This window comes from Panthera onca, chromosome E2 (genome assembly GCF_046562875.1).
Source record: "Panthera onca isolate mPanOnc1 chromosome E2, mPanOnc1 haplotype 2, whole genome shotgun sequence".
NCBI classification, from domain to species: Eukaryota; Metazoa; Chordata; class Mammalia; order Carnivora; family Felidae; genus Panthera; species Panthera onca.
In genome coordinates this window covers 44,318,675-44,331,069 of record NC_138353.1, presented here as the reverse complement: position 1 = coordinate 44,331,069, position 12,395 = coordinate 44,318,675, and the positions used below count along the sequence as shown (strand labels likewise).

Here is a 12,395-nt window from a genome sequence, read left to right as displayed (position 1 = left end):
TCCACGTTGGTCCACCCGGCACCGCCTCACCTCACGTAGTACACCCGGTCGTTGTGCAGCCTGAAACAGTAGGTGCCGTCGGGCCTGTCGACCAGCAGCTGAAGGTTCTCCCCGATGCTGAAGGCAAAAAGAGCACTGGAGACGGCGCCCCAAAAGACTCCTCCCAGCGCCGCGCCCCCACTCCACCCACGCCCTTCCCTGCCACAAACACATTTCCCCTTCCCCTCGGCGTGCTCTTACTATTTCGCTATCTTCTCAAACATTACGCGGGTCTCTTCTTCAGTCAAAGGCCGCATTTTCCCGCTGGGTTGCAACACCGAATCCGCGTGCCTCAGCGTCCGGAAACGGAAGTCAGCCGCCAGCCGCTCCCTGGCAACCCCAAAGCCTGCCTCTCTAGCCGCATTCGGTTTGTTCCCCCACGCTAGCGCCCCGCAGCGTGGAGGACCGTCGGAGAAAGAAAGCCGGACGGATACGAAACCACAGCGATCGGAAGAGTGCCCCCGCTGCTTCCGGTGCTAGATTCCGAGCCAGCGCCCTTGCCGGGCGGGAGGTGAAGTGACGCTGCTGCCAGAAGATGGCGGCGACGGAGACTATTGCTTCGTCAACCACCGCCACGGCGTCGGCGTCGGCCGCAGCGACCGCCACTGCGGCGGCTCTCGGGGAGGTGGAGGATGAAGGACTCCTGGCATCGCTGTTCCGGGACCGCTTCCCCGAGGCCCAGTGGCGGGAGCGGCCCGACGTGGGCCGCTACCTCCGGGAGTTGAGCGGCTCCGGGCTGGAGCGGCTGAGGCGCGAGCCCGAGCGCTTGGCGGAGGAGCGGGCGCAGCTGCTGCAGCAGACGCGCGACTTGGCCTTCGCCAATTATAAGACCTTCATCCGCGGCGCCGAGTGCACCGAGCGCATCCACCGCCTCTTTGGCGACGTGGAGGCGTCGCTCGGCCGCCTGCTCGACCGCTTGCCCAGCTTCCAGCAGAGCTGCAGGTGCGGCGGGCCCGGCACTATAGAGGGGCTTTTAGCAACTGTAATAGCTGACGTTTATGATGATAGAAATAGCTAACGCTTACATAGCACTTACCATGCGTCAGGCTCTCCTTTGGGCATTTAAAAAATCCGTTTAAATTCCACAACAACTTTCGAGGTAGGTACTGTTATTCCCATTTTATGTATGAGGAAGTTGAGACAGGGAGCTTAGTGATTGTTCAGTGGGCACAGCTAGTAAGTTTCGAAGTCAGAACTGGGAACCAGCAGCACGTCCCTCCCTGACAGGACTGTTGGGAGTACTAAATAAAGAGATTCCATGCCAAGCGCTTATTATTGGGTCTGACATAGTTAACACTCTACGGTCGTCAGCAACAGTCTTCTCTCTCTCTCTCTCTCTCTCTCTCTCTCTCTCTCTCTCTCTCTGTCTCACACACACACACACACACACACCAGCTGAGACCGTCCAAAACTTCTAATGGATAGAAGGCTGACAAGGAAATCCTTCCAGTTGGAGGCAAAAATTATCAAAAAATCCCTTAAGCCGTAATTTGCCTCTCTAGATCCTCAGTGTATTATCCCTAATTCTGCCTTTCAATTTTTCACCATAAAAGCTCAGGTTTTCTTTTGAGTCTTTGGATATTTGACAATAGCTCCTGTACCCTTCCGCCTTCCAGAATAGGTAGGGGACCTCATAAAGCAGGTCACTGCAATTACGGAGGAGTGAAAACTGCTAAGAATTAAAGCTGAACAACAGCAGAAGAGAAAAATTAAAAGGGCTGAGGGAATCTAAGGTTAAGGTTGTAGCTTCTAAGCTAGTTAGTGCATTTTTATGAAAAGCATAGCTATTAAAGGAACATTTACCGTGTGTAAGGTTCTGTGTTAAGTTTGTTACACACATCTCATTTAATCCTCACCTCCTTGTGAGGTGGGTCCTATTACTATTTTACTAATGCAGAAAGAGTTCAGAGAGCCTAAGTTAAGTACCTTGTCACAGTTTAAGTGGCAGATCTGGGTTCACATATGATAAATAATCGTGTGATTTGGGACAAATTGCTTAGCCTCTCTGGGATTAGAGTTTCCTCAAGGGTAGTAGTACTTACCTCAAAGGTTTGGTGTGAAGATTAAGTCATAAACCATGCAGCTCAGTGCCCAGTCCATAGTAATCACTTGGTAAATGTAGCTGAGTTGTGGGTGTGGAGCAGTGAGTGACCGAAATTCTCTTACCAGAAACTTTGTGAAAGAGGCTGAAGAGATCAGTTCCAACCGCCGGATGAACACCCTGACCCTAAACCGGCACACAGAAATCCTGGAAATCCTGGAGATCCCCCAGCTCATGGACACTTGTGTCCGGAACAGCTACTATGAAGAGGCCCTGGAGCTTGCGGCCTACGTACGCCGACTGGAAAGGAAATACTCCTCCATCCCGGTCATCCAGGTAGCCAAACTGTCCCAAAAGGACTCAAGCTGATGTTCTTATAATCAGTAATTGTGTGGTCATCGCTGAACCTTTAGGCAGACACCTTAGGGAAACTGAGTTTTACATCAATTTCTGCCAGTCAGGCAGGCTTGAACATAAAATATTCATTCATTCATTCATTCATTCATTCATTCATTCATTCAAGTGATAAATACTAATCATGTGCCAGGCACTAATCTAGGTGCTAGGGAGAAAGGAGACAAGGCAGACAAGGCCCTGGCTTTCATGAATGAAAGCTGATAGTTGGTAAATAAATGATCCTTTCAGATAGTGGTAAATGAAGAAAATAAACCAGGGAATGTTTAGAAGGAGACTAGATGAGGTACCCTAGGTAGAGTGGTCAGGAAAGGCTCTGTTGGAGAAATAATATTTAAGCTGAGACCCAGATGATGAGAAGGAGCCCGCCACAGGAAGATGTGGGGAAGGCGCAAACCACAAAGTGGAAAAAATAAGTATAGCAGGCTCAGGAGGGAACACGTTAGGGGTATTTAAGAAATACAAAGATAGGAAAAAAAAAACACAGTGTGCCTGGATTGCAGTGAGCAGGGGGACAGTATTAGGAAGTGGGTGTAGCAGAACCACACAGGGCCTGTAGGCCACAGTGAACCAGACCTTTGTTGGTAACCCTGTACACATCAGCTTTAGGAAATCTTCGTAAGTCAGGAAAGCAGTGGTCTGCCTCTCTAGTCTGTAACATTCAGGGGTAGTGGAATGGGTTCCAGAAAGTATTTTTCCCATTGTGGTATGACTGACCCCCTTTATTGTCAGGGCATTGTGAATGAAGTGCGCCAGTCTATGCAGCTGATGTTGAGCCAGCTGATCCAGCAACTGAGGACCAATATCCAGCTCCCTGCCTGCCTCCGTGTCATTGGCTTCCTGCGGCGCATGGATATATTCACTGAGGCTGAGTTGAGGGTGAAGTTTCTTCAGGCCCGAGATGCTTGGCTCCGTTCCATCCTGACTGCCATCCCCAATGATGATCCCTATTTCCACATCACAAAAACCATTGAGGCTTGCCGTGTCCATCTGTTTGATATCATCACCCAGTACCGTGCCATATTTTCAGATGAGGACCCATTGTTGCCGCCTGCCATGGGTGAGCACACTGTGAACGAGAGCGCCATCTTCCATGGCTGGGTGCTACAGAGGGTCTCGCAATTCCTGCAGGTGCTGGAGACCGACCTTAACCGGGGGATAGGTGGCCGCCTAGACTCTCTGCTGGGTCAGTGCATGTACTTTGGGCTGTCCTTCAGCCGGGTGGGGGCTGATTTCCGGGGCCAGTTGGCTCCTGTTTTCCAGCAGGTGGCCATCAGCACTTTCCAGAAAGCAATTCAGGAAGCAGTGGAAAAGTTCCAGGATGAAATGAATTCCTACACCCTCATCTCCGCTCCAGCCATCCTGGGCAGCAGTAACCTGCCTGCTGCTGTGCCAGTCACTCAGCCAGGGACCTTGCAGCCACCCATGGTACTCTTAGATTTCCCACCCCTTGCCTGCTTCCTGAACAGTATTCTGGTTGCCTTCAATGATCTGCGCCTCTGCTGCCCTGTGGCCCTGGCACAGGATGTGACTGGGGCCCTGGAGAATGCCCTTGCCAAGGTGAGCACATACTGCTGGCTCTCTACTGGGGCTTTCTTTGGCAATAGGTGGCCAGACTTTTGTAAAATATAAACCAGTCCATGTGTTAGGTGGTTGCAGACTTAGGTTTAGTGGGGTTTTAGAGGTTTTTCTGATTGAGCAGCTCTGGTTAGCTCCCCCTCATGGGACCTAGAACAATTCATGAAGTGGCTTACCTGTAATAATGATTCAGTAATGTTCCATTTGTTTTCTGTTGTTGCATAACAAACTCCATAGCAGCCTAAAACAACATATGTGTATCATCTCCCACTCTCTGTAGATTGGGAGTCCTGGGTTCTCTGCTTAGGATCTCTCCCAAGGTTGCAGTCAAGGTGTTGGCCAGGCTGCAGTCTCATCTGAAGCATGACATCCCCTTTCAAGCTCATTCATGTTGGCAGATTTCTGTTCTTTGCGATTATAGGTCTAAGGCCTAGAGGCCACCTCAATCCATAAGCCCGTTCACAGTGGGGCTTTCTGATTCTTCAAGGCCAGTGGAAGAGCGTCTCTTAAGGAAGTCCTCAACCCTTTTTTAAAAGATTCGTCTGATTAAGTCAGGCCCACCCAGGATATCCCTTGATTAATTCAGTCAGCTGATAGGGGCTTTAATTACCTCTGCAAAATTGTTCACATTTGTCATATTATATTGGTTAGAAACAAGACACACATTCTGCCTGCAATCAAGGGGAAGGGATTACACAAAGGAGTGGACACCGGGGGGGTGGGATTCAGAAGAGCCATCTTAGAATTCTACAGAACACAATAAATACTAGCACCAGTCATATCCTACACATTTTTTACATATTTAAACCTTAAGATAGTGAGGTGCTTCTTAAAACTTACAGCATCTTATAATTGCTGTCAGCCAGATGGCAGCTGTGACATGATTATATAAAATCTTTCTGGGCCGGGGCGCCTGGGTGGCTTAGTCAGTTAAACATCTGACCTCAGCTCAGGTCATGATCTCAGGTTCGTGAGTTCGAACCCCGTATCAAGCTCTGTGCTGACAGAGCCTGGAGCCTGCTTTGGATTCTGTGTCCCTCTCTCTCTGCCCCTCCCCTGCTCACACTCTTTGTCTCTCAAAAGTAAATAAACATAAAAAAAAAAAAAATTAAAGTCTTTGTGGGCCCAGCTCTCTCTCTCTCTTGAGCTTGCCTGCTCTCATATCTTCGATACAACTGTTAATGGCCTCCTGTAAGAGGAAGCAAGCATGGGCAATGAAACTTTTTTGTCAGTGAAATTCAGGTAATAGTTATCTCCTAATGTTTATACAGAACTTACTCCATGCCAGGTAGTATTCATCATACTTTATACCTATTAAGACCTGATCCTCACAACCCTAAGAGGAAGGAAGGAAAGGTACGGAAACTGAGGAGCAGAGGGCATGAAGTGTTTAATCACTTGGAAGCCACAAAACCAGCAAGCGGCACAGCTAGGACTTGAACAAGAAAGTGTAGCTCTGTTATTTGTGTGTGGAACTTCTTTTCCAGGTCTGTCTTCCTTTCCAATTTTCTAGTGGTCTAGCTTCCTGGAACCTCAAAGGTCTTACTCAGTAAAAACCTTTTATAGTTTTGCTTCATTTTTCTGAATCCGATATAGTTCTGGTCCATCTCCTGAAGGAGTCAAGAACCTCTTGATGCTCTTCCACTGGAACTGGAACCTGTGCCAGTAATGAAACATGTTGAGTCAGAAATATATCAACGAAGTGACAGAATTGTGGAGAGTGACCACAATTCTGAATTTAAACAAGACAGTAATGTACTGTTTGGAAAGACTTTCTTTATGCCTTGTCCCCTAGGTAACTAATATAATCCTGGCCTTCCATCGTGCAGAAGAGGCTGCTTTCAGCAGTGGGGAGCAAGAGCTCTTCGTCCAGTTCTGCACCGTGTTCGTGGAAGACCTTGTTCCATATTTAAATCGCTGTCTCCAAGTCCTTTTTCCACCAGCTCAGATAGCACAGACCTTAGGTAAGACAAAGGAGGGGAAAGATCTTTAAAACGACAGTACTTTACTGATATAATTCACATACTAAATAATTCACCCGTTTGTAAAATTCAATGTTTTTTTAGTAAATACACAGACACGTAGAACCATTACCACTATCCAATTTTAGGACGTTTCCATCACCCCCAAAAGATCCCTCGTGCCCAATGCAGTCATTCCCCAATCCCACCTTTAGCCCCTGGCAACCAGTAATCTGCTTTCTGTTGCAGATTTGCCTTTTCTGGACATTTCATATAAATGGAATCCTACAATATGTGTTTATCTGGCTAAGTGGAAGAAATTAGAAAAGAATCACATATTGTATGAATGTCCAGAGAAGGTGTTTTAAAAAGATTTTTCCGAATCTGTCTTCACTTGCCTGTGCCCACTCTCTCTGTGCTGGGGATGGGGCATGGAGGAGACAGAGCTTCCCGAGGGGCAGTGGGCCGGTGATGACCACACCAGCGGAGTAGCTGTTGGGCACTTTCTCCCAGCCTTTTCCTTCCACAAGGAAGCCAGTGCCTTCTGACGTTCTCTTGGCTGTTAACTCCACCCACCTACACTGTGCTGTTCCAGATTACTTTCAAAGTCTCTCTTTACAGTAAAGCTTCCTGTCCCATATCACAAAGATGACTTTTACTGTATTGAAGAATGGAAATTGTATCTGTCACTCCCCCCCTCCAAGTGTTTTTTCCCCCTGTGATATCAAAATTTAAATTTATTGAACGTTTTTTTCTATTTCACTTTCTCTACCTTTTGGCTCAGGCATCCCTCCCACTCAGCTCTCCAAGTACGGCAACCTTGGGCATGTGAATATCGACGTCGTCCAGGAGCCTCTCGCCTTCATCCTGCCGAAGAGAGAGCTGGTCCTGTGTCTAGACGAAAAGGAGCTGGTGCCCGAGCTCCCAGCTCCAGCCCCGGAAGTCCCCCCCGAGGAGTCAGGCGTCGAGCCGGTCGCTGCGGCTTTCCCCGAGGGTGCGCAGGAGCAGGCTGACGCGGCCGAGCCGCTGCAGGCCGAGGTGCCGGGTGCGGACACCTAACTCGCGCCGGCGCGGGGGTGGGGGGAGGCTGGTGAAAGCTGGGGACAGCCCCGGAGGACAGGCTGCGAGGGCATTCATCACAGCCCGTGAAAGGGGGGACCTCCCGGTCACTCTTGCAAATGGTTCGTGATACTGTAAAAAACGGAATTAAACAATAAAGCTGACTGACGTCACGGAGGCCGGCTGCGCGCCGGGGGCCGGGCAGGCGCTCTCAAGGCGCGCGGGAACTGCGCTTCCCGGCGTCCCCCGCGACCGGAGCGCTCATCTACGGGGGCCGGGGAGGACCGCGGCGGCCGGGCAGCTGTGCTCGGCGCACCGGGGGCCGGATGGGGGCCGGACTGCTGCTGGGGCCGCTGCTGGGGCGGTCGCGTCACTGCTTGGGGCCGACACCGCCGTGGGGAGAGGGGACGGGGGGCCACAGCGTCCGGGCCTGTAGCTCCGCCTCCGCCCCGGACGGCCTCGAGGGCCCGGCGCGCCAGCGGTCTTACTGGCGCTACGTGCGGCGCCTGGTGCGGGGAGCGCCCGAGCCGCCGTACCCGCGCGTGTGTCAGGTCGGGGACCCGGCGCTGCGGGCCGTGGCGGCCCCGGTGGAGCCCGCGCAGCTGGCGGGGCCCGAGCTGCAGCGGCTGGTGCAGCGGCTGGTGCAAGTGATGCGACGCCGGCGCTGCGTAGGCCTGAGTGCTCCGCAGCTCGGGGTGCCGCTACAGGTGTTGGCCCTGGAGTTCCCCGAGGCACTCTTCCGCGCCTGCGCGCCGCGCCTGCGCGAGGCCCGCCAGATGGAGCCCTTCCCCTTGCGCGTGTTCGTGAACCCCAGCCTGCGGGTGCTGGACAGCCGCCTGGTCACCTTCCCTGAGGGCTGCGAGAGCGTCGCCGGCTTCCTGGCCTGCGTGCCCCGCTTCCAGGCCGTGCAGATCTCAGGTGCAGGGGGTGGGCAGTGGCCGTGGGGCGGTTGGATAAACAGTTGCGTCCCTCCCCCAGCCCATGGAGGCGGCGACCTCGGGCCCCACGAAACGGTTTTGTCAAAACTCCAGTTAAAAGTGGAAGCGCAGGCTCAATGAAGCCTTCCGTCAGGAACTAAGAGCAGGACCGGGGAGTGGATTTGATTCAAGACTAAGCAATTGGGATAGGGGAGGAGGCTCGTGTAGCAGCTGAGCCAGCTCGCTGGGAAAATGTATTGGGGCTGAGAAGGTGACCTAATTCGATGGTACCTCACTCCAGGTCCTCTGCTCTGTGCCCTTTAGTTCGCTGTCCCACACACAGACTTTTGCCTCAGTTGCATCTGTCATGGTCGAGTGGAAATAGTGGGACCCAGCTTTGCCCAGTCCAGGGTGATATGCCATTCCTGGTCTGTCGTAGTACAGGATGTTTTGTGAAATGGAATTCGTTGCTGGGATTAGGATTGTTCCTTTTAAGCAAGCCACTTGGTCCAGGTCAGAAGGTAAATGGTATCCCTTTATTTTATAATGTACTGAGTTGAAATGCTTTTAGGAATTGAAATCAAACAGTATTTCAGAAATGAGAGGAATGTTCAGAAAGGAAGCACCTTACGAAGATCATTTCTCATTTCAGCCCCATAGTAAGCCCAGCAACCTAATTGTAAGCGTTAGAGCCACAGTGAATACCTGGTAATGGGCAAAGTTAAGGCATCTTTTCTGGGAAGGATAGGGGTTGCTGTCTACATTCCCTTCTCAAGTTGCCTCTTGTGAACAGGAACAGCCAAGGGTCTGGGAAAAGTGGGGAGGTTAAAAACAATGCAGTTCGGCGTATTCTTACCCAGGCTGTAAATTACTTTGCAGGGCTGGACCCCAGAGGGGAGCAGGTGGTGTGGCAGGCGAGTGGATGGGCAGCCCGTATCATCCAGCATGAGATGGACCACTTGCAGGGCTGCCTGTTCATCGACAAAATGGACAGCAAGACATTTACAAACATCCACTGGATGGAGGTGAATGATTAGTTTTCCTGCTGCACCTGAGGATTCTGGAAACCAAAACACAAACACCTGGGCTCTGAGCTGGGACTGGCTTGCTTGACGTCAACTTGATATTGGCTTGGCTCTGACAGAAAACAATGGATTGCCAAACCAAACTGGAGAAATATGTTCAAAATGTTTGCCCTGAAATCGGCCATGGACAAAATACTGCCTCCAATTTGAGAAGAAAATAAATTTCTCCAAAGAGAGACATTTCCTGATGATTTTGTATGGTAAAACGTGAGGCAAATAAATAACCACTCTTAGTAGACAAGATCTCATAGACCTGTATAATCTATCCCAAAGCCAAGATTTGATAATAACATAGTCCCAAAATATCTGAAAGCTTTGCTTAAAAATGCAGGTTAAGGCTGTGGTTGACCATCTTCACAGAGTTCTTTTTACAAAGGGCTTGTGTATCATACCTGCGAAATCCTTCTTTGCCTTGGACACCAGTGTGCGTGTGTAAGTGAAACAGGATGGCCACAGTTCATGGAAGTGTTTAATGACAATATTAACGTAAATGAGTACCCACACATTTTACCAGGTTTACACAGTTTTGATCTCCACCTTCTGCCTTCTACCTTTAGCAGATTTGGGGATGATTTTCCTGCTGAGATCTCTTGGGCAGCTGGTACTCTTTGGGTGGAGGTCATGGAGCATGGCTAGGGGAAGGATGATAGTTGAGACGGAGCAATGAGCCTCTTCCTGTCACAGTTAGAAAGCAAAATGTGCTTCCTGGTCACCACACTTGTTTTGAAAAAATAAATTAGCATCATGTTGACCAATGAGTAGCCATAAGACACTGTAAGAGCTTTGTCAGGAGGTGAAGGAACTTGTTTCTCAAGATCCTGGTTTTGCCTCATTTTTATGTTGAGTGTTTTACAAGGCAGGTACCCTTACCAAACAGAGCCCTCAAAATCCAAGTACCCATGTAGTAAGTCCAGTAAGTTATTTAGAAAAAAAACGTGTTTTATTTATTTAACGTTTATTTATTTATTTTGAGAGACAGTGTGAGCTGGGTGAAGAGGGGAAGGAGGAGGGGCAGAGAAAGGAGGAGAGAGAGAGAATCCCAAGCAGGCTCCATGCTGTCAGTGCAGAGCCCAACATGGGGCTTGACCTCATAAACCATGAGATCATGGCCTGAGCTGAAACCAAGAGTCAAACACTTAACCCGCCGAGTCACGCAGGTGCCCCAGAAAACAACATGTTTTAAACAGCAGTTAGCTAAACAAACCCAGGAAAGACCCACTCTCCTGTGCAGCTTTCTCTAAACAGGCCATCTGGGGGTCATACTATAAGGCCAAGCAAAAGGGAACTGGCTCTCTGTGCATTAAACTTTGGAAGGGAACAGGTGCCAGCATTGCTCCAAGGTTAGATACTCAGCCCCTGGGGAAGTCTATAGAAAACTTATTCATACTAAAAACATGGATCCTTAGGAAATTAGAATTCAATGAGCCTCCATTCCCTTGGACAATGTTTATAACCTCCTGCAGGGTGGCATCAGAATATTCTAAAAATTTTTTTAATGTTTATTTATTTCTGAGACAGAGACAGAGCATGAACGGGGGAAGGTCAGAGAGGGAGACACAGAATCTGAAGCGGGCTCCAGGCTCTGAGCTGAAAGCACAGAGCCTGACGCGGGGCTTGAACTCACAGACTGTGAGATCATGACCTGAGCCGGAGTCGGAAGCTCAACCAACTGAGCTACCCAGGTGCCCCAGGCATCAGAATATTCTAATGTTTCCTTACACCTTACAGTGCTCTGAGGTTAACAGTTCTTACTGATGCCTTTGTAATGTAGGTCTGTAACATTTGACTGAAGCTTCCTGACCTGGGGGCCCAAGAGTATACGGTAGCTCAGAGTGGACCTTAGAGAAAGCTTGAAACTGTCTATATTGCTGACAACTTGAGGTTTACTATTGTAACCAAACCCACTTAGAGGAAGGATCTGTTCAACTAAATACTGTAGACCAAAGGCAACAAATCTGGATTTGTAATAAAATCTCTCCCATCTCAGGCAGATACATCAGCCAGCAATCAGCATCTTGAGCTAAGGAAAGTTTTAGAGGTCAACTACCAAAGTGAAAGTGAAGGTAGACAGAAGGTTTAGGATAGAATTCCCAAGTAGGGAAGAGGGGATTTCACGGTTAGCATGTAGGGGAGGAAATTCCTCTGCACATATTAGCCATGTTTAACATAGATGGTGAAGCCACCGCATCGGTTCAGCCCCAAATGTGAATAGGACATTCGTCACCCTGCTCCGAGTCACTGGTGGTGGAGACAGGAATGGAGAGGCATGGCGTGCTGTGATGAGCCACGGCAGCCCCAGTTTCCGTTAACCTCTGTGACTTGTCAAGGTGTTTAAGCAGTAGAAAGGAAGATTTAAAAAAATAAAGTGAGGAGCTCCTGATTCAAGTAAAGGTGACCGGAGGCAGAATAAGAAAACACAAAAGGCTAAAAGGAAACCGCACAAGCAGAGGCAGTGTCCTATGCTGGCTTCTAGTCCAGCACTTACAAACAGTAATTGGTGGCTGAGGCAGCAGGTTATCGAGGCAGGGCTAACGCACCCAAGTGGAGAGGAGCACTTGGGCCCGAGCCTTCGAGGAACCCATCAAAAGCTGGCTCAATTCAGCAGCCATTCCTAACCAAATCAAAGAACACCACAGTGGCAAGGCTAACGTGATCTAAGGTGGGCCACGTAATCCATTCTGGACAATTCGGGTTTTACTAAGATATAGAACAATAATACCGGCTTCTTGAGGGGGAGGAGGGCTGGAACAACGCGACGCTGGGCCTTCTGTATGTTCACATGCGCGTGGTCAAAACGCGACAGCCTCCTCGACAGACGGCATTTCTAGGGCTGCCCGCTCTGGAGCCTCGGGCGTCTCATGATCAGGAGTCACAAATCCAAATGGCCACAGGGGCTGGGCAGGCAACGCAAGGGAAAGAAGCAGTCCATGTGGGGATGGCTGCACCGGACAGCGTGTTCTCCTCCTGAACAGCGCAGCCCCTGCTCGGCTGCGGCTGACAGGATGTCTCACGGGGACGCAGGCCCAGAGTTGCCCGATGTCCCCAAAGCCAGAACTCTGAATTTCCACATCAACTCTCTTGCTTTTTCAATGCTGGCAGCAGACCAAAGCAAACACAGCTGCAGGCCGTGTCTGGCCCACAGGCCCCCCGGTTTGCAGGGAGAACTGTCCAGGTCCCACATTTGCAAGGCCTTAAGGCGAAAAAAAGTTCTGGCTGACCTGACCGGAGAACAGGCCGGGGAACTGTGACAGCTGGCAATGCCCTCCTCTGCTGACGAGAAGAGCACGGAGAGAAAACCAGA

The 12,395-nt window shown here is 50.1% G+C and overlaps 2 protein-coding genes and 1 long non-coding RNA gene across 12 annotated transcripts in view; 1 reads left to right on the top strand and 2 right to left on the bottom strand.

Annotated features, from left to right (window-relative positions):
* Positions 1-350, bottom strand: part of NIP7 (nucleolar pre-rRNA processing protein NIP7) — a 66,794-nt gene extending 66,444 nt beyond the window's left edge. For all 8 annotated transcript variants that reach the window (XM_060650321.2, XM_060650320.2, XM_060650324.2 and 5 more), the window contains exons 1-2: positions 241-350; positions 31-117 (exon numbers count right to left, since the gene is read on the bottom strand). In XM_060650321.2, coding sequence (XP_060506304.1) covers positions 31-117; positions 241-296 — 143 coding nt within the window. In that variant the 5' untranslated portion in view covers positions 297-350. The remainder of the gene's footprint in view (positions 1-30; positions 118-240) is intronic.
* A 224-nt stretch (positions 351-574) lies between these two features.
* Positions 575-9,270, top strand: COG8 (component of oligomeric golgi complex 8). 3 transcript variants are annotated; one of them, XM_060650309.2, is made up of 6 exons: positions 575-981; positions 2,209-2,416; positions 3,227-4,054; positions 5,868-6,036; positions 6,818-6,994; positions 8,889-9,270. In XM_060650309.2, the coding sequence occupies exons 1-6, from the start codon at positions 575-577 to the stop codon at positions 9,044-9,046; spliced, it is 1,947 nt and encodes a 648-aa protein (XP_060506292.1). In that variant the 3' UTR covers positions 9,047-9,270. The 3 variants fall into 3 exon arrangements, with proteins under 3 accessions (XP_060506292.1, XP_060506291.1, XP_078295052.1); XM_060650308.2 differs by lacking the exon at positions 8,889-9,270 and having other exon boundaries at positions 6,818-7,265; XM_078438926.1 differs by lacking the exons at positions 5,868-6,036; positions 6,818-6,994.
* LOC144614627 (uncharacterized) lies at positions 5,439-6,920 on the bottom strand. Its single transcript, XR_013552512.1, has 3 exons — positions 6,806-6,920; positions 5,856-6,031; positions 5,439-5,729 (listed from the first exon to the last, which is right to left on the bottom strand). It is a non-coding gene; the product is annotated as an uncharacterized LOC144614627 (long non-coding RNA).
* Positions 9,271-12,395: the final 3,125 nt, after the last annotated feature.